The sequence below is a fragment of the Dendrobates tinctorius genome, unplaced genomic scaffold, assembly GCF_039654945.1.
Source record: "Dendrobates tinctorius isolate UK_male_01 unplaced genomic scaffold, ASM3965494v1 ptg000004l, whole genome shotgun sequence".
Lineage (NCBI taxonomy): Eukaryota > Metazoa > Chordata > Amphibia > Anura > Dendrobatidae > Dendrobates > Dendrobates tinctorius.
In genome coordinates, this window is record NW_027361672.1 from 10212841 (window position 1) to 10240455 (window position 27615).

At 44.9% G+C, this 27615-nt stretch overlaps 1 protein-coding gene across 1 annotated transcript in view; it reads left to right on the plus strand.

Moving 5' to 3' along the window:
- The first annotated feature begins 4307 nt into the window (after positions 1–4307).
- The window catches only part of NRSN1 (neurensin 1), a 28364-nt gene continuing 5056 nt past the window's right edge, over positions 4308–27615 (plus strand). Inside the window, exons 1-2 of the mRNA XM_073566120.1 lie at positions 4308–4481; positions 22014–22211. Coding sequence (XP_073422221.1) covers positions 22023–22211 — 189 coding nt within the window. The 5' untranslated portion in view covers positions 4308–4481; positions 22014–22022. The remainder of the gene's footprint in view (positions 4482–22013; positions 22212–27615) is intronic.

Genomic DNA, 27615 nt, shown 5'->3' on the forward strand with positions numbered 1-27615 from the left:
GATACCATACTGTATGGGAGGCTGTGGTGACAATCTTTCTGTATGGGGTGCTGAGGGGCATCATACTTTGTGTAAGGTTTGTAAGGCAATAACACAGCCCCACTCAATACAAAGGAAATTGCCAAAACCAAGTACAATTAGTCGAAATATGGACAGAGGTGTGAAAATCACATACTTGCGGTCACATGATGGCCTGCTCCCAATGCCGACACTGGAGAATCCTCAGTGTGCTCTGTGAGGATTCAGAACTCTGAAGTTACATAGACTTTAACCTCAAGCCCTTTAACAATCAATATGGTGGTATTATTAATACTGTTTATGATGGAAATATTTAGTTATGGTTTGCTGGTATTTGTCTGTAATATTGCATTATTATTATTATTAGAATCCAAATCAATTCCGCATTAAATCCGCAAGCGTTTTCCTCTGCGGTTTCTGCCAAGAGATGCGGATTTTGTGCAGAAAATTCCAGCAGACTAATCTGCAACATGTGCACATACCCTTATATATCCCCATGTGGTGCTTGGGGAAAAAAGACAAAATGGGTCTGTGCGATTTCAAATGCCAGGGCTAAATTTCAATCCCAGTCCTTCCCTGATCTTATTGTTTCCATTTGTTCAAATACTGTGAGGGTATGTGCACACGGAGTTTTTTGGCTCTGCGGATTTTGTAGTAAAAATCGCAGATAAATCCGCAGGACTTATCTGCGGTTTTGCCTGCGGTATCACACCTCATAATGGATGAGGTGTGAAACTGCAGCATTTCTGCACTAAAGAATTGACATGCTGCGGATTGTAAACCGCAGCAAAACCACGTGGAAAAATCTGCAGCACGTGCACAGCGTTTTTTATTTCCATAGGAAATAAAGGTACTGCACAACGCAGCAGAATCTGCTGCGGACCCGCAGCTGCAGAAACGCTGCGGATCCACAGCAGAATCTGCACCGTGTGCACATACCCTAAGATGCAAATGCTGCATTACATACAAGGCCACAAGGGCACCACTTCCTAAAGAGAAAACTTACAGCCGTCAGACTACTTCTGAATATATGACTGAAGTCCGTGCAAACCCAGACACTGCAAGTGAATAGATACAAGTTACAGAACCCAGGCTTTCAACAACACTTCATTTTGAAGAAGCTAACCACTTGGAACACAGTCAATGCTGAAACCAAAGGAGCATCATCTGTTTCACTATACATGGGAACAGTAGCGTAACTACAAAGTTATGGGCCCCAGTGCGAACTTTCAAATGGGGCCCCCCCATGCCAAAATACACGCACATCTCCGCTCCGTACATCTCATCTCATACACGCGCCGCTCCGCACACCTCGTACACACGTGGCTCCGCACACCTTGTACACGCACATCTCCACTCCATATACCTCGAACACGCGTGGCTCCGCTCCGTACACCTCATACATGCACATCTCCGCTCTGCACACCTCGTACACACATCTCTATTCCGTATACCTCGTACACGTGCAACTCCACTCCATACACCTCGTACAGGCACATCTCCACACCAATTGCAGCCTGGCAACCAATCAAAGCACAGAGCTGCACAGCCAATGAGCGGCTGCAGCTCCCAGAGGCTGCTACTCCCCTGACACGCCCACTACACAGCTCACCTTCGAATTGCAAACTTGCAAGCAGGCCCCTAAGCACTCCGGGCCCCGTCGCAGCTGCGACCGCGGTAGTTACGCCCCTGCATGGGAATTAGAGATGAGCAGATCAATCCACAGAGGTTCAACTTTGAGACGAATTTCTTGAAATTCATAGTTTCACGTGAGTTCGAACACTTTGAGATTTGACTTGTGGTTTGCAAAAAAATAAAACCTTGACCAATACCATTTTCCACACTATTGAAGCTTTAGAGAGAGCTAATGCAATTTGCCATGGCCATAAGGGCTTCCCTCCCCATAATACCCTGCAGCTATGATATTTAGCGGATTATCATACATTGTACTGTGGTAATCAGTACATGGGCCATCACAGATCAGCACTTCCCAGTGGAGAACAGTTTTGTATGGCAGTCATTTTCCATCTCTAGAGTCACTAGGTAAATCTCTCTCTCCTCTAGTATGTACGTTCTTATGGACAGGGGGTTCTCCTTCACTCTCTCGTAGAGGGTAAGATCTTATAGTCAGCGGGGTTATTTCTCTTGTAGAGTGTAAGCCCTTATGGTCACCGTTGCGCTCTCTCTCTCTCGTAGAGTGTAAGCTTTTATGGTCAGGAAGGTCCTTTCTCTTTCAACTGTAGAGTGTAAGCTCTTATGGTCAGTGGGGTCCTCTCTCTATGCGGTAGAGTGTAAGCTGTTATGATCGAGTTCCTCTCTGTGGTAGAGTGTAAGCTCTTATGGTCAGTGGGTACTCTCTTATAGAGAGTAAGTTCTTATGAACAATAAGGTCCTCTTTCTCTTCTGTAGAGTGTAAGTTCCCAAAGTCAGTTAGGTCCTGTTTCTTTCATCTGTAGAGTGGTCAGTGTGGTCCTTTCTCTCTCTCTTTCCTGTGGAGTGTAAGCTCTCATGATCAGTTGGTACTCTCTCTCCTATAGAGTGTAAGTTCTTATGAACAATGAGGTCTTCTCTCTCTCCTCTGTAGAGTGTAAGTTCTCATAGTCAGTGAGGTCCTCTCTATCCTATAAGTGTAAGCTCTTATGGTCAGCAGGGTTCTTGCTTTCCCTTTTCTCTCCCACACTTACAGTATTTTCTGAGGAATTATAAACTTTGCATTGTTGAGTTTTGCGTGATTGTATCTGTCACAAATCATTTTTTTGAGGGGAAAAAAATCAGTAAATATGAATTTTAAAAGATCCTCTTATCTCTAATGGTAATTTATTACATTTCACTGCACAGCAGGTGATCTGTGACTGTGCTGCGCAGTGGCTACAGTTCCTTCATTCTAAGGATGTGCATGGTTCACAGCAGTTTGATCCCCACCAATTATTACAGAGCTATTTTCAAGTTTGGAAGTTATCCCCATTCATTGGGTAGAGTGTAACGTCCCGACCTATGGGGGTTCAACCACTCAGATCCGAAACCGATCCCTAGAATTCAGGCTCTCGAGAGTTCTGTATGAATGGAGTGGTGGTTGATCATGTGCATTGCTGCTTCATTCATTCTACATGTGACCGCCAGAGATAGCTGAGCGCGGCTGGTCCTCGACACTACTACAATAATGAATAGAGCCGCAGTGCTCATGGTCAACCTCCACTCTCTTAAAGGGAATCTGTCACCCCATTTTAGCCCTATAAGCTGCCACCACTGACATCAGGGGCTTATCTACAGCATTCTGTAATGCTGTAGATAAGCTCCTGATGTAACCTGAAAGATAAGAAAAAAGAGTTAGATTAACTCACCCCGGTGTTCGGTCCGGTCCGATGGGGGTCGCTGTCCGGTCAGGTACCTCTCATCTTCATACGATGATGTCCTCCTCCTTGCTTCTCCCTTGGCTCCTGCGCAGGCGTACTTTATCTGCCCTGTTGAGGGCAGAGCAGAGTACTGCAATGCGCAGGTGCCGGACCTCTCTGACCTTTCCCGGCGCCTGCGCACTGCAGTACTTTACTCTGCCCTCAACAGGGCAGATAAAGTACGCCTGCGCAGGAGCCAAGGGAGAAGCAAGCAGGAGGACATCATCGTACGAAGATGGGAGGCGCCGGACCGCGACACCCACCGCACCCGCCCCCTGGTGAGTATAATCTAACGTGTTTTCTTAACTTTCAGGTTACATCGGGGGCTTATCTACAGCATTACAGAATGCTGTAGATAAGCCCCTGATGGCGGTGGCCACAGCTTATAGGGCTAAAATAGGGTGACAGATTCCCTTTTATTCCCAGTTCTCGGTAACGGTGGGCATCCTAGAGGTTAGACTCTCAGCAAACAGGTAGTTAGTTATTCCATGGATTGTGGATAAATACCAAATTTGAGAATACCCCTTTAAGTCCCCACCAATTATTTTATAGCCTATAATTTATTACTTCTTCTAGTATTCAATTTAGATTGAAGGACAGCAAATGTGAACAGAATTTAGGTCAGCAGCAGAAGACGTTGTGGTCCTGCATTAAACTTACAGAAGGCATTTTCCACCATTAACCTACTTGTATAACCAATAGAAAATTCTATAATTTCCTTTTTACTGTGGCATAAAAAAAAGAGCACTGGGTTAGGTATCATCTGTTTCTATAGCAACACCCAAAGCCTTGCAATTAGTCCAATGTGAATGACAATCAAACAATGAGCACGTTGTAGTCTTAGCCAGTGTGTGATCGGTGGTGTCCCCGCTGCCGGCAGTCCCTCCCCTCACACATGTGAGCCGCGCACCGTCCTCCACACCAGACACGGCCGCCTCAGTGCGCAGGCACAAGGAGCTCACATAATACGTGGTGTCTGGGGCTGGAGAGGCTCAGAGGGATGGGACCCGACCGAGGACAGATCTGCAGCTAGCAGAACAGCTCAGCCGGCACAGCAGGTCCCAGGGAAAGGTAACCGGGCAGCGAGAGCTGGGGCATCTACCCTGGCACTATGCCAGCCTGTATGTGCACACTCGTAGATCCAGCTATCTGCTACTACTGTCATATATAGTAATGCATCTATATCTATCAGACATATATATATCATACACACACATATATAATATATACGCACATACATATAATATATGCATACACATATATATCATAAGATGGAGCATGTAGTAAAAGTTGCATATGCCAAGTATAGGGGATGTCCAGGGGTGCAGCTCCGGCTCCCCACCATGCACAGGGGCTGTGTCAGGCAGTGATGGAGACACAGATGGTGGCACTGGCGTCATCACTTACGTGCTCGGAGCTGGAGGATTGATTTCAGCACCATGGAGAGCTCTGTGGAGCAACAGGACGCCGGTGAAGGACAAACAGGGGAAAGGACGCTGCCTCCCACACAGCAGCTGTGCCGGCGAGGAGCATTTCCCGGCCCTGCAGTTATTGGCCATGATTGCCGACTGCTGGGACACAGTAATGTGGTTAGCAGCTAATATCATGTACAACCGGCGGCTGCACTCATCTGGCTCTGAGCACTGCTGTGCTGTGTGAGGCTGAGCCCTCCTGATGGCTCTACAGGACTGGGTGGTCTTACCACTTAGAGAGTCGTAGCACCATTAATTATGTGAACACATACAGATATAGCAGAGCTGAGTTTGCCTTTTAGACCACTGAGAAGATATCATTTTTGTATTATATAGACAAAAGAATGGCTCCTATATGACCCTATAACTAAAGGAGACCCAACAAAACTATACGGCTCCATTCCATGAATCCTGTGGAACCTCTTGGTTGGTGGAATCTTTAGTTTTCTTCTGATGTCAGTGTTTGCATTACCTTTATACTTTGACATCATTATATCTGCATTTACATACACGATCCATGTACTAAGACTAAACCATGCAAATTTGTCCCCTGCCTCATGACATTACTGTGTGCATTGCAACTGTTCCTGTGACATCACTGTGTACTTTACATACTACTGTTACATCGCTATGTCTACAATCCTCCCACTGCATCACCCCATTTAGATACCGTATTATCGCACTACTGTGACATCACTGTGTGTACAATCCCACACTGCGTCACCCCTTTGCATACCGTATAATTGCACTAGTGTTACATCACTGTGTACAATCCCCCCCACTGCGTGACCACTTTACATACTGTATTATCACATTATTGTGACATCACTTATGTTTACAATCTCCCCCCACTGCGTCACCACTTTACATACTGTATTATCACCTTGTGACATCACTATGTGAACAATCCCTCCACAGCATAATCCCTTTACATACTGTATTATCGCACTACTGTGACATCACTGTGTACAATCCCCCCACTGCATCACCACTTTATATAGTAGATTACCGCATGACTGTGACATCACTGTACACAATCCCCCCACTGAGTCATCCCTTTATATACTGTATTATCGCACTACTATGACATTGTCACGCCGCGCTCACCTGGGGGCGGGACCTCGGCCCCGACGTCATCTCTTCCGGAGCCGCGGTCACTCCTGAGGTCCCGCCGGGTGCGCACGCTCCTTCATGTTATGTCTGCGCTTGCACGCTTTTCTCAGTTCGGTCTCCAGGTCAGTCCTCTCTATGGTACTGGAGGACTTGACCCGGAAGCTCTCGTGATCATGTGCTATATCAGGCTACCTCTTCCTAGGGGAGGTGCCTAATTATTGTTGCGCTTCCTGGCTTGGTCTGCCGTGTCCCTGCCTGGCTGTGTGCTGTATTCGGGTCCCCTGCCTTGTCTCATACTCAGTTGTGCCTCCTGGCACAAGTTCCAATCCTGCACTTTGTCTTATGCTCAGTTGTACCCTCTGGCACACACCCTGCTCCTGTACTCTGTTACACCTCCTGCCAGACTCAGTGATCTGAGTTGCTCCTTGCACACATCCTGCTTCACTCACACCCAGACGTATGTAGTCTCTGTACCCCACGTGTCCCTGTGTCCACGCTTTACACGTTCCTGCAGACACACTCACCCACTCGTGTCTCCTGTGAGCCGGCCGCCTGGTTCCAGCAGTCGTGGTGCCTCACCCCCTGGGGCTTGCCCCTGACACTCCATGTATAGGGGGTGGTCTTCACTAGGTCAGCTTGCCCTGGGAGGGTTGGTGCCACGACCCAGAGGGTCCACTCCAGGAGTCGTCACCGACATCACTGTGTGTACAATCCCCCACTGCGTCACCCCTTTACATACTGTATTATCGCACTACAGTGACATCACTATGTGAACAATCCCTCCACAGCATAATCCCTTTACATACTGTATTATCGCACTACTGTGACATCACTGTGTACAATCCCCCCACTGCGTCACCACTTTATATAGTAGATTACCGCATGACTGTGACATCACTGTACACAATTCCCCCCACTGAGTCATCCCTTTATATACTGTATTATCGCGCTACTGTGGCATCACTGTGTGTACAATTCCCCCCACTGCGTCACCCCTTTACATACTGTATTATCGCACTACTGTGACATCACGTCACCACTTTATATACTGTATTATCACATGACTGTGACATCACTATGTGTACAATCCCTCCACTGCATAATCCCTTTACATACTGTATTATGGCACTACTGTGACATCACTGTGTACAATCCCCCAGTGCATCATCCCTTTATATACTGTATTATCGCACTACTGTGGTATCATTTTGTACAATCCCCCCACTGTGTCACCACTTTATATACTGTATTATCGCACTACTGTGACATTACTGTGTGTATAATCCCCCCACTGCGTCACCACTTTGCATACTGTATTATCACACTACTGTGACATCACGTCACCACTTTATATACTGTATTATCACATGACTGTGACATCACTATGTGTACAATCCCTCCACTGCGTAATCCCTTTACATACTGTATTATGGCACTACTGTGACATCACTGTGTACAATCCCCCAGTGCATCATCCCTTTATATACTGTATTATCGCACTACTGTGGTATCATTTTGTACAATCCCCCCACTGCGTCACCACTTTGCATACTGTATTATCACACTACTGTGACATCACTGTGTGTACAATCCCCCCACTACGTCACCACTTTACATACGGTATTATCGTACTACTGTGAGATCACTATGTGCAATCCCCCTACTACAGGTGTGTATGCTGCATGTAAGCACACTTTTACACTAGCAATCTCTATATATAAAAATCAATGTGTGTGTGTGTTTGTGAGTGTATCACCAACCAATCACGAAGCATCTTTCATTTCACCAGAGCTGTTCAAAAGAAGCTAAGCTGTGATTGGTTGCTATGACCAACAGTTTTCCTTGCAACCAATCACTAAGCATCTCTCATTTCACCAGAGCTGGTTAACAGTAGCTGAGCTGTGATTGGTTGCTATGCGCAGGTTTTCCCACTTAACAACACCTCAACAGACACTGACATGGTGGGAGAAATCTAGCATCCTCAGAAACATAAGCTCCAGCCATCGTCTGTCCTCCAGAAAGGAGCAGTGAGTACATGACAGAAATGAATCGCCCCTCCTGTGTGGTCTCATTAAGTGACACACATGAATGTAGGAAAGTGCACATATCAAATGTCATGTGGATTTAATATTTTCTCAGACACTTTTATGCATTATTGATGTTACTGTGCTCTGATGCTGTGAGGTTTTTTTAAAGTGCTACCTTCCCCATAATTCACCTGAATATACCAATATAACACATAATGCTTTTCCCATAACAACACATTAAATATGATACTATACTGCATACAGATGCTGTACATCCATGAGCAACTCAGCCGGACAAATTACAAGTTGACCTGGGATCTTAGTGAACCATGTTTCTGTGCAATTTCACTATTCTACTTTTACTGGCTTTGACGGGATGATGTGAGATATTAGGGGTAGTAGTCCGGTAACTCTGGCTGATGGGATGATGTGGGATATTAGGGGTAGTTGTCCGGTAACTCTGGCTGATGGGATGATGTGGGATATTAGGGGTAGTTGTCCGGTAACTCTGGCTGATGGGATGATGTGGGATATTAGGGGTAGTTGTCCGGTGGCGCTGGCTGACAGGATGATGTGGGATATTAGGGGTAGTAGTCCGGTAACTCTGGCTGATGGGATGATGTGGGATATTAGGGGTAGTAGTCCGGTAACTCTGGCTGATGGGATGATGTGGGATATTCAGGGTAGTAGTCCGGTGGCTCTGGCTGATGGGATGATGTGGGATATTCAGGGTAGTAGTCCGGTAACTCTGGCTGATGGGATGATGTGGGATATTCAGGGTAGTAGTCCGGTGGCTCTGGCTGATGGGATGGTGTTGGATATTAGGAATAGTAGTCCGGTAGCTCTGGCTGATGGGATGGTGTTGGATATTAGGAATAGTAGTCCGGTAGCTCTGGCTGATGGGATGGTGTGGGATATTATGGGTAGTAGTCCGGTGGCTCTGGCTGACGGGATAATGTGGGATATTATAGTGAATGTGGCTATGCGGAGTGGGCAGGGCTATACACTCAGCTTTATATAGATATAACAATGTGGGATATTAGGGGTAGTAGTCCAGCGGCTGTGACGGAATGATGTGGGATATTAGGGGTAGTTGTCCGGCGGCTATTTTGACGGGATGATGAGGGATATTAGGGGTAGTAGTCCAGCGGCTGTGACGGGATGATCTGGGATATTAGGGGTAGTTGTCCGGTGGCTCTGGCTGACGGGATAATGTGGGATATTATAGTGGGCAGGGCTCTACACTCAGCTTTATATATATAACAATGTGGGATATTAGGGGTAGTAGTCCATCGGCTGTGACGGAATGATGTGGGATATTAGGGGTAGTAGTCCAGCAGCTGTGACGGAATGATGTGGGATATTAGGGGTAGTTTTCCGGCGGCTATGGTGACGGGATGATGTGGGATATTAGGGGTAGTAGTCCAGCGGCTGTGATGGGATGATCTGGGATATTAGGGGTAGTTGTCTGGTGGCTCTGGCTGACGGGACGATGTGGGATATTAGGGGTAGTAGTCTGGCGGCTGTGACGTGATGATGTGGGATATTAGGGGTAGTAGTCCGGTGGCTCTGACGGCATGATGTGGGATATTAGGGGTAGTAGTCCGGTGGCTATGGCGATGGGATGATGTGGGATATTAGGGGTAGTAGTCCGGTGGCTATGGCGATGGGATGATGTGGGATATTAGGGATAGTAGTCCAGCGGCTGTGATGGGATGTTTTGGGATATTAGGGGTAGTAGTCCGGTGGCTCTGTCTGACAGGATGATGTGGGATATTAGTAGTCCGGTGGCTCTGGCTGACGGGATGATGTGGGATATTAGGGGTAGTAGTCCGTTGGCTATGGTGATGGGATGATGTGGGATATTAGGGATAGTAGTCCAGCGGCTGTGATGGGATGTTTTGGGATATTAGGGGTAGTAGTCCGGTGGCTCTGTCTGACAGGATGATGTGGGATATTAGTAGTCCGGTGGCTCTGGCTGACGGGATGATGTGGGATATTGGGGGTAGTAGTCCGGTGGCTCTGTCTGACAGGATGATGTGGGATATTAGTAGTCCGGTAGCTCTGGCTGACGTCATGATGTGGGATATAATAGTGAATGTGGCTATCCGGCGTGGGCGGGGCTCTACACTCAGCTTTGCACACTAACCGTAACCATAGTTAGTTACTATGCCTGGGCAGCGCCGGGCTCTTCATCTAGTAGTAAATAAAGTAAATAGCATAGTGCATGAAAATAATATAGGGTACTTTGATGGGTTTTTTTTTAATAAAAAAAAAATGTGAAAGCCATCCCACCTCGTCACGGTGACCTTAATTGGGACAGTCCTAACTCTAATGTTAAAAACATTACCGTTTGTCAAGTGACATGCATGTGGATAAGGGCTGAGAAGGACTGTACCCAGCTAGTGGACACACAGACATGGCAGACCACATCAATGTAATGCTCAGCACAAAGGAAAGGCAGGCCACAAGTTCTGAAACAAAAAAAGTGACAGCCATCCCACCTCGTCATGGTTTTTAACATTAGAGTCAGGACAGTCCCAATGAGGGTCACCGGAATGTCACATTTTATATTAAAAGAAACGTCCACTAAGTACCCTTTATTATTTTCATGTACTGTGCTATTTATTTACTGCATGGTATTTAATCATTATGTTTCTGTCTTTGGTTTTTACGCCTTTACATACTGTATTATCAACAAGAAAATAGGGGGGGAAGCCAGCACTGCTTAAGGTTAGAACGCATAAATTGGAGTGCATATGCACATAATGTCTAGCTGTATTCAAAAATGAGATATTTAGCAAAAAAATTGATCAATTCAATTGAGCCACCCCGCCGCGCCAAGGCAATCTCATATGGGGGGTCCTACTCTACATTTATAATAAATACTGTGCCATTACGGCCTCCTAAGAGCATGACCACATCAAGTGCAATCTGTACCTGAACATTGCTGGATCGCTCCCATGAAGCCATAGGCTTAGGCTAGTTTCACATTAGCGTTTACGGCCGCAGCGTCCGGCTGCGCACGGCCGCCGCTAAGCCCCGCCCCCTGCCGCGCCTCCACCGGTAGCGCTGCCTATGGACGCATGGCGCTGCATGCATCCTGCATCCCCTATCTTTAGCACTGGGGACGCAGGCCATGCGCAGTATGCGTTTGGCGGCACATGCGTCCTTTTGACGCTGTGCCGAGCGCACCAAATTGCAACCTGTTGCGTTTGGCGCTGGTCGGCGCATGCATCCTTTTGACGCTGCGGCCGTAAACGCTAATGTGAAACTAGCCTTACCTGTGCACTCATCAGATGCAGCAGAGCTGAGTGAGTTGTTTGGCATGTGTATTTTTCTTATGTTGTGTTATCTGTGCTTTTACATAGGACTGCAGCATAGATATTTGTCAGCTTAATGTTGGCTTCACGTAGTATCTAAATTCAGACTATAAGGCCAGGATCACACATGCAAGGAATACGTCCGAGTCTCGCATGTTAACACCCGGCACTGCCGCCGGCACTCTGGAGCGGAGCGTGTGGCCGCATAGAAATACATGGAGCCACACGCTCCGCTCCTGAGTGCCGGTGGCAGTGCTCGGGTATTAACATGCGAGACTCGGCCGTATTCCTCACATGTGTGATCCCGGCCTAATACCGACTCTCCAATATGTAGTAGATGTAATAGTAATAATATTAGTAAATTACTCCAATTAGAAATGTAGTGTAGTTCTTCTGATTCGCTCTGTTGCTTACCCCATGCGCAGGGCATTGCAGTAGTTTAGTTATCCATGGTTAGTCACTAAGAACTGTCATTATATGAGAGGTTGTAACCATGGACATCTAAGCTACTGCAATGCACTGCACGTGGGGTTAGCGGCAAAGCAAATCAGAAGAACTATACTACTCTAATTGGTTGCATTTGCTAGCATTATTATTATTATTATACCTACTAAATATTGAGATAGCATCTTGGAGATGGGAATGACCCTTTTAATCAGAAGCTTAATATGATTATCTACCACATTTTTTACTTAAATACATGTATTTCAGGCTAAAAAAATCATTTTTGCAATTCATTTTCGTTGATCATTCTGCACCTATTAGCTTTTACGAGCTGTTTGTTTCCGTGCTACTTTGATGCGGTCATAGATCAGCTGAGAGGAGCTCCAAAACAGACAGGTAAGAGTCAGAAGATCTCCTATTGGACCATTAGACAGATTTCATTAACCCCTTTCTGCAACCGGCAATACAAAGTCTATAGAAGTCAAACGGTGCAAAATTTCTAATGGAACCCAATTACAAAAATTATTTTTTAGCAAAAATGCATGCATTTAAGTAAGGGAAAAAAAAAAGTCCCTACAAGGGGACAAACTTCTTTAATCCTCGATTATCTGGAATTGATGACAAATGTCAGTTTCATGGTTGTTGTATTTATACAGCTTCGATCACATTACTTGGTCGCCTTCGATAATGTGATGGGTACAACATACATATCCGGTTTTATTGGCATTGGAAACCCAGACTAAATAGAGATGGTGTGACGCCAGCCTGTGTTGATGTGGAGCTCTTATGGGTTCATTTCTGTAGATATGTCACAATGTGACTTCCTAGCACCCAGTAATACAATAGTGGAAAATGTGCTCTGGCACTTGTCATTTGTTTGTACGCCATACTGACTCCCATGCTAACCTTATTTCCCTGCCTAATTTCTGAGCTTATTAGCATTCGCAGCTTCCAGTTCCTAGTTGCTAAGGAGCAGAATGATCAGTACGAAACCTATATGAATAGTGCGATGACTGGATGTTGGGGGAGGAGTGACACAAATGTTCGCTTTCCACCCACCACTTCCTCCTGGCAGATCTGTTTTTCCCTGACATTATCTCCTCGCATCTCTTGCCTTTCATTTGACTTTCTCTTTGTGTCTGCATTTTACTAACACTTCTATTATTTTGCGCAATATACAAAGGTTCTATCCAGCGTTTCCTCTCAAGTGTAGAGAATAGAATCTCACGGCCTAATGGTGACATGCAGGACGCAATGATGGCCGCAGCTGGCGTCAGACATGCCATTCTCGAGAAGCAACTTTCATGCACTGCGTAGAGTTCGTAGAGAATGCTTGCCCGACAGCAGGAATTACAGGGCTGCTTTCCTATATTATGTCTCCTGCCACACTTACCATTCCAAGGTTATCTTCAATGGAGAATCAGGAAAATGAGGAGGGCTACCATTAACCTCTTACCCTTGCTGGAAGGGTCTCATGCTGTGGTCTCTATATCGAATATCCAAGATGTCTTGCATGTGAATCAAGAACTAGTCTATGGCCAGTGAATCTCCGCTGATTATTATTGCTTCGTCAGCCATCATAACTTGCAAACACTGCCTGTTCTGATCCATGCCTATATACAGCCTGCCTTTTGATTTCTACAATTATGCTACACTTCTAGTTTTTCAGTTGATTTTTGGTATTTTAGGGATTCCATGTATCACTTGTCATCACCAGTCCAATAGCTGGAGGGCCAGTGGATTGAGACAATGTCAGACTGGGATACCAAGGGCCCACCAGTAGTATTGACTCTAGTCACCCACTGTTCAGCTATATGCAAATATTACATTAGCATCATTTGCTTATGCTTGTATGTAATAATAATCTAGGTAGTTTGTTACATGAATGATGAGATGTTTATATTGTGCCAACTACTGCTGTGTAGGTGAATGGGGAGGTCCCACCTGGGGATTCACCTGTTCCCCCGTTGGGCCAGTCCGAGCCTGGTTGGAGATCACTGATTCTTGGAGAAAATCATACCTCTGATAGGGTTTTAACAGAGAGGAACCAATCCATAACAGTTCAAGATATGGTCTATCCCTCAAAAACAAATTGGACCACCACCCATTTCAGCTACCTAGTTCATGGCTTGTTTGTTTCACACCCAGAACCAAACTGTGATTATATGGACAATCTGTGTGCATGGAGGTTGATGTGTAGAGCTATATAGAACAGGTCCATGCTTTCCATGGACTCACTGCTGGAAACATATGGCAAAGGTGAAGCTTGGGTGCCAAAGCAGCCCTGGCACCAGGACTCTGGCAGTTGAGGAGGCCCAAATGCCCCTTTGCCACATGAAGAGACATGAGTATTATAAATGGCAGATGGTACTCGGGGCCCTGTTGCAGATTTTACTTTGGGATTCAAGAACTTTAGGTTACACTTCAGAGTTTGCACAAAAAAACATCCCTCCATTATCCATAAGGTGCACATACTACAGATGTAATAATAATCTTTATTTATATAGCGCCAACATATTCCGCAGCGCTTTACAGTTGAACAGTTTCAAACACAACAGTCATAAGTAACAACGTTAACAATACAATAATTAAAGCGAAATAAGACGACCCTGCTAGTGGAGCTTACAATCTACAATGAGGTGGGGGAGATACAAACCTGTGCTTTGTATTTACAATGATGTATTTACAATGACGGTCCAGCCATCTTCAGGGGGTGGGGGTTAGATGGAGATAGTGAATGGGCTACACACACACACACAAACATGACTTTGATTACTGAATGTGATAGGCCGCTCTGAACAAATGTGTTTTGAGCGAGCGCCTAAAACTATGCAAATTGTGGATGGTCCTAATATCTTGGGGTAGAGCATTCCAGAGGATTGGCGCAGCACGGGAGAAGTCTTGGAGTCGGGAGTGGGAGGTACGGATTAGGGCAGAGGTTAGTCGAAAGTCATTTGCAGAGCGCAGCGGTCGGTTAGGCCGATAGACAGAAATGAGGGAGGAGATGTAAGGGGGTGCCGCACTGTGGAGAGCTTTGTGGGTGAGAACAAGAATTGTACCCTGTAATGAATTGGCAGCCAGTGTAACGACTGGCGAAGAGCGGACGCGTCTGAGTAACGATTAGCCAGATGGACAACCCTGGCTGCTGCATTAAGGATAGACTGGAGAGGGGAGAGTCGAGTGAGAGGGAGGCCAATTAATAGAGCATTACAGTAGTCCAGGCGGGAGTGGATCAGGGCGACAGTGAGTTTTTGTTGTTTCCATGGTGAGAAAAGGGCGGATTCTAGAGATGTTCTTTAGGTGTAAGCGGCATGAGCGGGCAAGAGATTGTATATGGGAGGTGAAGGAGAGATCGGAGTCGAACATTATACCCAGACAGCGCGCCTGCTGTCGGGGTGTTATTATGGTGCCACCCACAGAGAGGGAAATGTCAGATTTAGGGAGGTTAGTAGATGGTGGGAGCAGAAGAAGTTCAGTTTTGGAGAGGTTGAGTTTCAGATAGAGAGCAGACATGATGTTGGAGACTGCAGACAGTCAGTGGCGTTCTGTAGTACAGCGGAGGTAAGGTCAGGGGATGATGTGTACAGTTGTGTGTCATCAGCATAAAGATGGTACTGAAAGCCAAATCTGCTGATGGTCTGTCCAATTGGGGCCGTATAGAGAGAGAAGAGAAGGGGGCCAAGGACTGAGCCCTGAGGTACCCCAACAGTGAGAGGAAGAGGAGATGAAGTGGAGCCAGAAAACAGAACACTGAAGGAGCGGTCGGAAAGATAGGAGGAGAACCAGGAAAGAGCAGTGTCCTTAATGCCTAGTGACTGGAGCCTAGAGAGTAGGAGAGGATGGTCAACAGTGTCGAAAGCTGCAGAAAGGTCAAGAAGAATGAGCAGAGAGTGGTCACCATTACGGTTTGCTGTCAGAAGGTCATTGGTCACTTTGAGTGCAGTTTCTGTCGAATGTAGGGGGCGGAAACCGGACTGTGAAGGGTCTAGGAGGGAGTGAGTGGAGAGGTAACGGGTAAGGCGTGAGTATATCAGGTGCTCCAAGAGTTTAGAGATGAAGGGGAGATTGGAGACTGGTCTGTAGTTGTTTGTGCAGGATGGGTCGAGGGTGGGTTTCTTTAATAATGGAGTAATGATAGAGTGTTTGAAGGAGGAGGGGGAAAATGCCAGAGGAGAGGGAGAGATTAAAGATTGTAGTTAGGTGAGTTGTGACGACTGGGGAGAAAGACTGGAGGAGATGTGAGGGAATGGGGTCGGTTGTGCATGTAGTCGGACGAGAAGAGGAGAGGAGCCTGGAGACTACTTCTTCTGTGATGGGAGCAAATGTGGAGAGTGAGCCGGGGGAAATGCAGGGAGGGATGGGAGTCACTGAACTTGGTGATTGGGAGCGGATTTCCTGACGGATATTGTCTATTTTCTCTATAAAGTGGGAGGCCAGGTCATCAGCGCAAATGTCTGTGATAGGGGCTTGTGCTTTTGGCCTGAGGAGGGAGTGAAAGGTGTCAAAAAGTTTCTTGGGGTTGTTGGATAGTGAGGAGATCAGGGTGGTGAAGTAGGTCTGTTTGGCGAGGTGAAGGGCAGAGTTATATGTCCTTAACATAAATTTGAAGTGTATGAAGTCTTCTGGTGTGCGTGTTTTCCTCCATAAGCTTTCAGCACACCTAGAGCATCGCTGGAGAAATCGGGTTTGCGATGTGAGCCAGGGCTGTTTCACTCTGTTTGTAGGTTCTGAGGGTGAGGGGAGCTACTTGGTCAAGGGTGCTTCTAAGAGTGTCATTGAAGTGATGTACAGCCAGATCAGGACAGGACAAAGAAGAGATTGGGGACAATGATGAGTGTAGGGAGTCTGAAAGTGTATGAGGGTTAATGGCTTGTAGATTTCTGACTGAATGGTAGGTAGGAGGGTGCTGGGGTGAGCGAGGATTTGTGAGTGTAAAGGAGAGAATGTTGTGGTCAGAGAGGGGAAGCGGTGAGTTATCTAGGTAGGAGATTGAGCAGAGCCGGGCGAAAACCAGGTCCAGGGTGTTACCGTCTTTGTGTGTTTCAGAGGTTGAGAGCTGAGAGAGGCCTAGAGAAGTGGTTAGTGGTAGAGGTACATTCAAGAGGTACATGGCCTTCACTGCAAACAGTCCGGACTTTACATGCAAGAACAAGTAAACCACATTTCACACTCCTGTTCAATCCATTATGCACCAACCGAAGACGAGATGCGTTTTCATTAGTACCAAGCATCCTCCAAGGGCATTACGTTACTCAAGGTCTTCCAAGCTCACCATGTTCAGAGGAGAATGTCCATATTGAGCCACAGCACGAATAATGACAACTTTACAATAAACTGACGCCTCGCCTGTACTCCATGTACTGTATGTATGGCTTGTAAAAAGGAAGTTAGAAAAAAAATTGTGACATGTTAGAGACACATAAGTCTGATCATTCATCAAGCTGTGAATTTTCTCCTCTAAATTGGAGTCACGACTTCAGTATGACATAGTGAGTCACTTTACAGTTCCTTTGTTGTACTTTTATTGCACTTTTTCATTTAAGTCATTATTCTTTGCAAATATAAGAAATGTTAAAGCATTTGTTGAAACTTGAGTCATGTGACCATGTAATATTTAATTGTTAACCGATGTCACACAGTGCATTGCATTAACGTTAGTAAGCTTAGTGACATTTTTAACTTTACCTTTAAATATCATCTTTATTTTATTACAGACTCATTTCTTTAGGAATACAGAAAAATGGTAAATTGGTGCTCATATATGATTATCTCCTATTATCTTAGGTCCCAATTTTAGCCGAACTTGCATGCATTCTTGGCCCACATGTGCTGCACATCAAATGTGTTAAATATATCAGTGATTTTAACCTCAAAAACTTGCAAATGTGTTTACTTTCCAAAAAACTCCTAGTGAGTGATCCATGCTGTCAGTGTGCTCTGGCCAAGATTTGGTGCACGCTTTGCTTACTTATATGCCAAATCTGTGCAGAATGAAATCTGGCTACCACCATGCTTACTGAAAAAGTAACAGCTTATGTTACGAGTAACCCTGCTCCACAAACACTGGTGTAAATATGCAGTTATGTCTTTTTATATTCTTCTAAACATGTGGTAGGGTGCCCAAAAATATCAGTTGCAACCATTGCACAATTTTTTATATTTTTCTAAATGCATAATATTATTTCCTAAACTCTTTGTTTAATTAAACGATTGTCACAAGTGTTTTTAATAGTAGCAGCAAATGTAGCTCTGAGATTCATGGAAATGCATATAAATCTTTCTTTAAAGGGAATCTATTGCCAGGTTTTTCCTATATAATCTGAGAGCAGCATGATCTAAGGGCAGAGACCATGATTACAGTGATGTGTCACTTAATGGGCTGATTAGTGAATTTTCAATAAAACTCAGTGTTTTATCAGCTAGAAATTAATTCTTACAAGAGGACTAGTTGATTGTCTCAAGCCTTGTAGTCCTCAACCTCTGTGTAACCCAGCCCCAAAACTGGTTGCAGCTTTCTTCCTATGCACAGTGCACACAGACATCTGCCATTCAGTGGTGTAAGTGGGGTTATGCACAGCTCTTCATTCAGAGAACTGGTAGATCTGCAGCTGGGAAAACATGGAGATTATCAAAACTACATCAAGCAGACCAGTAAGTGACACATCGCTGGATTCAGGGTCTCTGTACCCACGTCATGCTGCTCTCAAATTGCATAACAAAAGACCTGGTAACAGATTCCCTTTAAGAAGCTACACTCCCAAATAACAGCAAACAGTGGTAAGACAATATAAGATGTTATATAGTCCTGGGAGAGCACTTAAATGCTTATTTATGCAGTTAAAAGGTATTTAACAAATTGACTTATGATTTATACTGTTAGGTGCAATGTTTATTTGGCTGAATGTAACCCTTGAGAGCACAACTTTAGTTTTCATGAAATCTAAGAATCCTAAAGAGACATGATTACAAAAAGAGAATGAATAAAGAATCTGTTAAAACAGTTTTCACATTTTAAGCATTAAAGGCTTTTCCCACAAGCAAAGTTTATTTTAATCTATAGATCTAGGAATAATAATAATTTCCACAATTGTATGTGTGTAAATAAAATGCTCCTGTGCTGAGATAATCTTATAAATGTGCCCCTGTGTACTGTGCAATGGCTGTGTCTGACCCCCTGCCCCGTTCTTATACTCGCCTTCCTACGGCATCACCATTTACTGAAGCCACTCCGGCGCCATCTTGTGCCAGTAACTTCTGACTACTCCGAAGTCAGCAGTTACATCACAAGAGGTCAATGCAAGTCTATGAGAGCCAGAACGAGGCCAGAAAAAATGACAGAACGAGGCCAGAATGGGGCCAGAGCAGAAGCCAGAATGGGGCCAGAACAAGAGCCACAACAAGGACAGAATGAGGCCAGAACAAGAGTCAGAATGAAGCCAGAACAAGAACCAGAACGGGGTAAGAACAAGAGCCACAACAAAAGCCAGAACAAGGCCAGAACGAGGTCAGAACAAGAGCCGGAACGAGGTCAGAACAAGAGCCGGAACGAGGTCAGAACAAGAGCCGGAACGAGGTCAGAACAAGAGCCGGAACGAGGTCAGAACAAGAGCCGGAACGAGGTCAGAACAAGAGCCGGAACGAGGTCAGAGCAAGAGCCGGAACGAGGTCAGAGCAAGAGCCGGAACGAGGTCAGAGCAAGAGCCGGAACGAGGTCAGAGCAAGAGCCGGAACGAGGTCAGAGCAAGAGCCGGAACGAGGCCAGAGCGAGGCTCTCATAGATATGCATTGGAAAGTGTCCAATTTCTCTGCAGATCGATGGGAGCAACGTTGGAAAAGGATGAAGGTCGCGGCAGGTGAATGAGACAGCAGGCAGGGGAATTGCATTGAAAGCACCACTCCAGCAATAAAAAAAAAAGCTGGAGTGGTTCTTAAAGGGATTATCCTTTTAGAAAATATCTTTAAATAGGTTAAATAATGCATTTTACCTTACCAATACAATAGTATCCAGAAATGTGCCTTGATTTGAAGCTATCAATGGTGCTCCAGGGTCACAGGTTCATGTGCCACCACACAACCTGTGCTATGAATAAAGGGGGGCTGGCTCCCTAGCTCATTATATTAGCTAAGCCAGTCTCTCCCTCTTACCAATCATTGCATATGAGGTGTTACTTTTGTTGGAGATAGATATCCTATAAGTCAGTGTCCGACCCTTTAAGGAACCAAGCAACATGACTAATGATGTTAGCTGTGGGCCAACCCTATAAAGAGGATCTCCATTTTTCCACTTTAGGGATGTGGTTGCACTATCAGTGATATGAGAAAGTGAATAAGAGCCTGAGAAATGTATTATAGGGAATAGAAAAGGTGAGATTCACAAACCTTGCTTGAAACCCTTCTCATGCATTATCACTGAATACAATGTGCATGTCAATAACAGGCCAAGCATTTCCCTTCACATACAGCAGGGGGGAACTGTGATGTTTTGAGGGACTACTACCTTTTCAATATTTTATGTCTTGATTCTCCTGTAGGAAAACCTTTGTCTGTGCAGGTGGTGATTTCACAATAGAAAACTAAAGGGGATTTAGAATTCTTTTTTTTTTTTTTTAAATCACTATGTTATCATGCAATTTTGTTGCATATTATTGATCATTTTTGTTTGATAAAACAGCACTGTAGGTGAATGTCATTGACCCATAAATCATTTGAAAATGTAGATTTTTTTTTTTTAATTTCTGAAATATATATTTCTGCGTTTCCTCTGGTCAGAATTCATATTAACCTTAGAGTAACAGCACACAGTCCTGATATTGAGAATTTAATTTGTCCCTTGTTCCATTTCAAATTTATTACCGTGATGTCTCATGATGAGTCACATTTTCCCATGGTGAGCATTTGTTTCTGTGCCTGAGCCGACTTCATGTATGACAACTGTGACGGAAGAAGAAGAGGCATCGTTGATCATTAGAAGCAGGGACATATATGTGAACACGTTTTTATCACACATCAGTTTTCAAATACCGTATGGCCTTATTATGTTGTATAGTTTGCTGCACTAATTAGTAGAATTGGTACAAATCTATTCGCAAATCCCATTCCATCGGCCATTGCACAGGAGCTTTTACCTGCCAGCATCCACGGCTCTTCTTATGATTAGCCAGCCTGGCATGACGCATCATTGGGGCACAAAGCACATGTGACGTCACGCCAGGATAGCTAATCAAAAGAAGAGTTGCTGTTGCTGGCAGTTGAGAGGCAGTACACAAGTTCGATTCACATTAAGTCTACTAATTGGTATTTCTAGTACTGTACCAGAAGGACAACAATAAAGATGTAAAGAGAAGGTGCATATCAGACTAAATTTAACCTTTAAAAAACATTTTTACTTTAAAGAGGTTGTTCACTACTAGGACAACCCCTTCTCATTACCCACACTTGGCCTGCAGTGGCGGCACTATCGTGCGGTATGTGCACTCATGTCAACAGTTGTATGACATGTGGTGGTGCCCAGCGACCAATCAGCACTGGCATCACCGTCTCCGTCTTCGGACAAATTGATCATGAAGAGGAAGTCCAGGCTGCAGTTGATGTCTGACTTCCTCATCATGTTAAATCTGTCCAAAGGCGGGGACAGTGACGCCAGCCCTTATTGGGCACCGACACCACATGTCACAACAACAGTGCGAAAGCGAGTGCTGGCACCAACGGAATGGCGACACCACTGGAGGTGAGTATATGCTTTTTTATTTTATCGGGGACGAAACATGGGGACTGAGAAGGGGTTGTCCTAGTAGTGGACAATCCCTTTAAGTGAATGTGTCCAGTGGTTCATGTTGACCAAACCACAGGCAGCATGAATCGGAGTCTGGCTGCACGGTTGCAGCCGTGTATGATTTACTCTGACATGCTCCAGCGTTTCAGAGAAAACATAGTTTGACCAGCCGGCCGTGGACCACAGGGAGAGACGGAACTTGTTTTCAAACAAGGGACTTTAATTTGAACATGCCATTTTGTATAACTTTTAGGGTAGTTATTCATTCAGTTTTACAATTCTACATTATATGTGGCACTGCATGAGTCTCTAGTACAAGATAAGCAGAGCCCAAACATTACCGTAACTTACCCATCCTTACAGCCACCATGTTTCTTGTAATCTTTTATCTAATGTGTGCACAGTCCTGTGGATTATGCCATGAAATATTTTGTAAATGTCTGTAATTTCAGATCATAAGGATGAGTTCGTGCGCTGACATCTGTGGGTCCAAGCAGTCACAGAATACTCCTGAAGGAGGTTACCATCGCTATGGAGTTCGGTCCTATCTGCACCAATTTTATGAGGACTGCACAGCTTCAATATGGGAATATGATGACGATTTTCAGATACAGAGATCGCCCAGCAGGTGGAGCTCTATAGTCTGGAAGGTAACAGAAGTCTTTATTACCTAAACATTATTTTAAATTGGACAAAACACTGCACACGTGTCAAGGTTGTATCATTTATTTATTGATTTGTTTTTATATATTACTAGCTGAAGAGCCCGGCACTGCCCGGGCATAGTAACTAACTACAGTTAGTTATAACAAATTATAATGATTATATCTATATATAAAGCTGAGTGTAGAACCCCGCCCACTCTGCATAGCCACATTCAATATAATATCCCACATGATCCCGTCAGCCAGAGCTACCGGACTACTATCCCTAATATCCCACATCATCCCGTCAGCCAGAGCTACCGGACTACTACCCCTAATATTCCACAGCATCCCGTCAAAGCCATCTGACTACTACCCCTAATATCCCACATCATCCCATCAGCCAGAGCCACCGGACAACCACCACTAATATCCCACATCATCGCGTCACAGCAGCCGGACTACTGCCCCTAATATCCCACATCATCCCATCAGAGCCACCGGACTACTACCCCTAATATCCCACATCATCCCGTCAGCCAGAGCCACCAGACTACTACCCATAATATACCACATCATCCCGTCAGCCTTGGGTCAGAACAAGAGTGCTGAGTGGAACGGTCCTAACTTCCATACTGGGGAACCCTTTAAAGGGAATCTGTCACCTGGTTTTGGCGGGCTATTTAAATGAGGTCTGTCCGGTCCGATGGGCGGTGTTTTGGATCTTTGCCGCCGTCTGCAGTATTTTCATAAATAGGAGTCGGTGTCCGCCATCTTTCACGCGTGCGCTAAGCATTCTTGGCACACGCAGTATGCTTTGCCCAACTGCGGGCAAAGCCGAAAAACCTTTCTGCGCATGCGCCGGTTAACTAAGCCCCGGAAGTATTTTGCTGTGTCCCGGGGCCTAGTTAACCGGCGCATGCGCAGTAAGTCTTTTCGGCTTTGCCCGCAGTTGGGCAAAGCATACTGCGCGTGCGCGAGCCAAGAATGCTTAGCGCATGCGTGAAAGATGGTGGACACCTACTCTTATTCATGATAAAACTGCAGACGGCGCCCAAGGATGGGGAGGCTGCAAAGATCCGAAACACCGCCCATCGGACTGGACAGACCTCATTTAAATAGCCCGCCAAAACCTGGTGACAGATTCCCTTTAAGAGAGGCCTGGCATCAGAACCAGATCGCTGAGTGGATTTGCACTGACTTCCATACCAATGATCCCTTTTATAGAAGCTTAGGGTGAGAATCAAAGCGCTGAGGGATTTACCCTAACTTCCATCCTGGAGATCCCTTTAAGAAAACCTGGGATTAGAACCAGAGCGCTGAGTGGATTTGCCCTGACTTGCATACCAATGATCCCTTTAATAGAATCCTGGAGTCAGAATCAGAGCACTGAGGGATTTGCCCTAACTTCCGTACAGGAGATCCCTTTAGGAGAGCCTGGGGTCAGTACCAGAGCATTTGAAGGCAATTGCCCTGACTTCCATACCGGGGATCCCTTTGAGAGGCATGGGGTCAGTACCAAAGTGCAGAGTGGATTTGCCCTCACTTCCATACCGGGGATCCCTTTAAGAAAGCCTGGGATCAGAACCAGAGCGCTGAGTGGATTTGCCTTGACTTGCATACCAATGATCCCTTTAATAGAACCCTGGGGTCAGAATCCGCGCTGAGGGATTTGCCCTAACTTCCATACAGGAGATCCCTTTAAGAGAGCCTGGGATCAGAACCAGAGCGCTGAGTGGATTTGCCTTGACTTGCATACCAATGATCCCTTTAATAGAACCCTGGGGTCAGAATCCGCACTGAGGGATTTGCCCTAACTTCCATACAGGAGTTCCCTTTAAGAGAGCCTGGGGTCAGTACCAGAGCGCTGAGTGGATTTGCCTTCACTTGCATACCAATGATCCCTTTAATAGAACCCTGGGGTCAGAATCCGCGCTGAGGGATTTGCCCTAACTTCCAAACAGGAGATCCCTTTAAGAGAGCCTGGGGTCAGTACCAGAGCATTTGAAGGCAAGTGCTCTGCCTTCCATACCGAAGATCCCTTTAAGAAAGGCCTGGGGTCAGTACCAAAACGCTGAGTGGATTTGCCCTAACTTGCATACCAATGATCCCTTTAAGAGACCCTGGGGTCAGAACCACAGAGCTGAGTGGAACGGTCCTAACTTCCATACCGGGGATCCCTTTAAGAGAGGCCTGGGGTCAAAACCAAAGCGCTGGATGGATTTGCCCTGACTTCCATACCGGAGATCCCTTTAAGAGGGAAGATGTGCCTATGGCATGGAGGATGTGTGATGTGTGTATGGGCACGGGAGGGGGGGATTCATTTCTGTCATATGCTCTCTGCTCCTTTCTGGGGGCAGACAATGGCTAGGAACTTATGTTTCCGGGGATGCTAGATTTCTCCCACCATGTCAGGGTCTGCTGAGGTGTTGTCAAGTGGGAAAACTTGCTCATAGCAACCAATCACACCTTAGCTTCTTTTAACCAGCTCTGGTGAAATGAGAGATGCTTAGTGATTGGTTGCAAGGAAAACTGTTGTTCATAGCAACCAATCACAGCTCAGCTTCTTTTGAACAGCTCTGGTGAAATGAAAGATGCTTTGTGATTAGTTGGTGATACACACACGTACGTACATACATACATACATACATACATACATACATACATACATACATACATACATACATACGTTCAGTTTTATATAGAGAGATTTTATAGAATAAAATGACGTGTTTTGTGTTCTATCCGCTCTCCCACTACTTTATGATTACTCTCTGGGTTTAGATTCACAAGAAAGCTTGAAGTGTTTGAAAAAGTCAAGGCATCATTTACAAATACTTTTAGGGTAAGTTCACACTAGGCGTTTTTTCATCATTTTTTTTCTGCAGCAAAACCTGATCTCTTGGCAGGAACGAATCTGCAGGAAAAAAAGCATGTTGCCTTGTTTTTTCTTGAGTTTTTTTTTTTTTTTTTTTGCAGAGTTTTTGGCATGCTAGATTTATCTCTTGTGCATGCTGATAAATTTTAGTGTTGGGGGAAAAAAAGTCCTATTCCTTAGAATCAAGTTAAAAAAAAATGCAGCAAAACATACCTGCGCTTTGGGGCCTTTTTAAAGCTTTTTTTTTCACCACCCATTCATTCCAATAGATGAAAAATGCTGAAACACACACACTGAAAGAAGTGACGTGCGCTATGTCCAAACAACTATGCAAAGCACAAAATACTGATGGAAAAAAAAGAATGTGTGTGCATGAGATTTCTGAAATCTCATAGGCTTTGCTGGTACTGTAAAGTGCAGCTGAAAATTAGCATAAAAAAGAGCAGCAAAAACATCTAGTGTGAACTTAGCTTTAAAGTTGAAAAGCATTTATTTCTTCATCAACCCTCCAACTAATATTACTTTTGTAGTCAAGACAGAATCTAGAGTTAAAAAGTGACTTTGTATTTGACACTGCTGGCACAGACCTCTTAATCACCTACATTTAACTTTTAATGGAGCTGCTGACTGGCTGCAGCGGTTCATGAAGAACAATGGACATCAGATTAATATCACCTATACACTCAGCTATACACTCAGCACAGAAAATGACGATGTTCTATAGGTTAGCCGTCAACGTCAATTAGTCCATACAATTATTAACAACATATTTACTGGGCAGGATAGATATAGTCAAGATGAAATCGCTTCCTTTACTATTAGGCCTTCAAACATTCCGTCAATTTTTATGTAGGGTAATAACAAAAGAAAGATATGTTTAAATGATCCTCACATTTCAACAGATGGATGGATTGTGAGAATGCCTAATAATTCAAAATTTTACCAAGAGTGTCACCTAGATCAACTGAAAGTCTCTCAGGTACACAAGTAAGACCCCGATGGTGCTTTCTGGAAATTCAGCATGCTGGCCTATAGCAACAGTCTGCTAATATTTGCTATAACCAAATCTTAAAAATTTTAAAGGGAATCGGTCAGCAGGTTTTTGCTATGTAATCTGAGGACAGCATGAGGTAGGGGTTTAAATACAGATTTCAAAGATGTGTTACTTATCAAGCGCTGCGCTGTTGTTTACTTATAATTAATGTTTTATCACCTGGTGATTATCAATGTTCATTGTCCATACTACATGGCTCGCTCTTGTTAGACTCCACCCCTTCCTGTGATAAGCAGCTCACTGTCAATAGATGATGTACATAAAGAGCCTGGTGTGGGCAGGGTCAGCTGTAGTGTGGGCGAGGTTAGCCTTCTCAGCTCTGCTTCATGTTACATCTCAAATTCAGAGTCTTTTTGCCTACATCATGCTGCTCTCAGATAAGGTATCAGAAACCTGCTGACAGATTCCTTTTAAACAATTAATTATATCTTTAATGGGCCCATCGGGTTATTGAAACAACAAAGGACAGATAATTGCCTACCAGAACTCCTCCAGACCACATCTTGCGTCCCCCCACTGGTCTCCAGGTTTTCTCTTCTGATGGCAGATGACTAGTGACTCTTGTATCTATTGATTGACTGCAGCCTTCATTTCCATATGGGCCAGAAGAGAGATTATTTCTTTCATCTTGAACAGAAAATTGAGGCTGCAGCCTTTCAGTGGCTTGTGATTGACAGCAGTGGTCTTGTGAGATCCTCCTCCCCAGAAGAAGGTATGAAACTGGTAGAATATGGAGACATTGATCTGGTGTATGACAAATGTGTCAATTTTCATCATTTAAAAAACGTTTAGAAAAATCATAATCATACGTACATGTATTTCACAAAATGATGATTCATATTTTGTTCATCTATATTCCAAAATATAATTCACATTAAAGATTGCAAATTTATAGTTGACTAGCTGAAGAGCCCGGCGCTGCCCGGGCATAGTAACTAACTGTGGTTAGTTATAGCAAATTATAATTATCCTCCATCCCATAGTCCCGTGCCCATATACCCATCATACATATCCACGATCCCATAGGCCCGTGCCCATATACCCATCATACATATCCTCCATCCCATAGTCGAGTGCCCATATACCCATCACACATCCTCCATCCCATAATCGCATGCCCATATATCCATCACACATCCTCTATACCATAGTCCCATGCCCATATACCCATCATACATATTCGCCATCCCATAGTCGAGTGCCCATATACCCGTCACATATCCTTCATCTCATAGTCCCATGCCCATATACCCATCATACATATCCTCCATCCCATAGTCCCATGCCCATCATACATATCCGCCATCCCATAGTCCCGTGCCCATATACCCATCATACATATCCTCCATCCTATAGTCCAGTGCCCATATACCCATCACACATCCACCATCCCATAGTCCCGTGCCCATATACCCGTCATACATATCCTCCATCCTATAGTCCAGTGCCCATATACCCATCACACATCCTCCATCCCA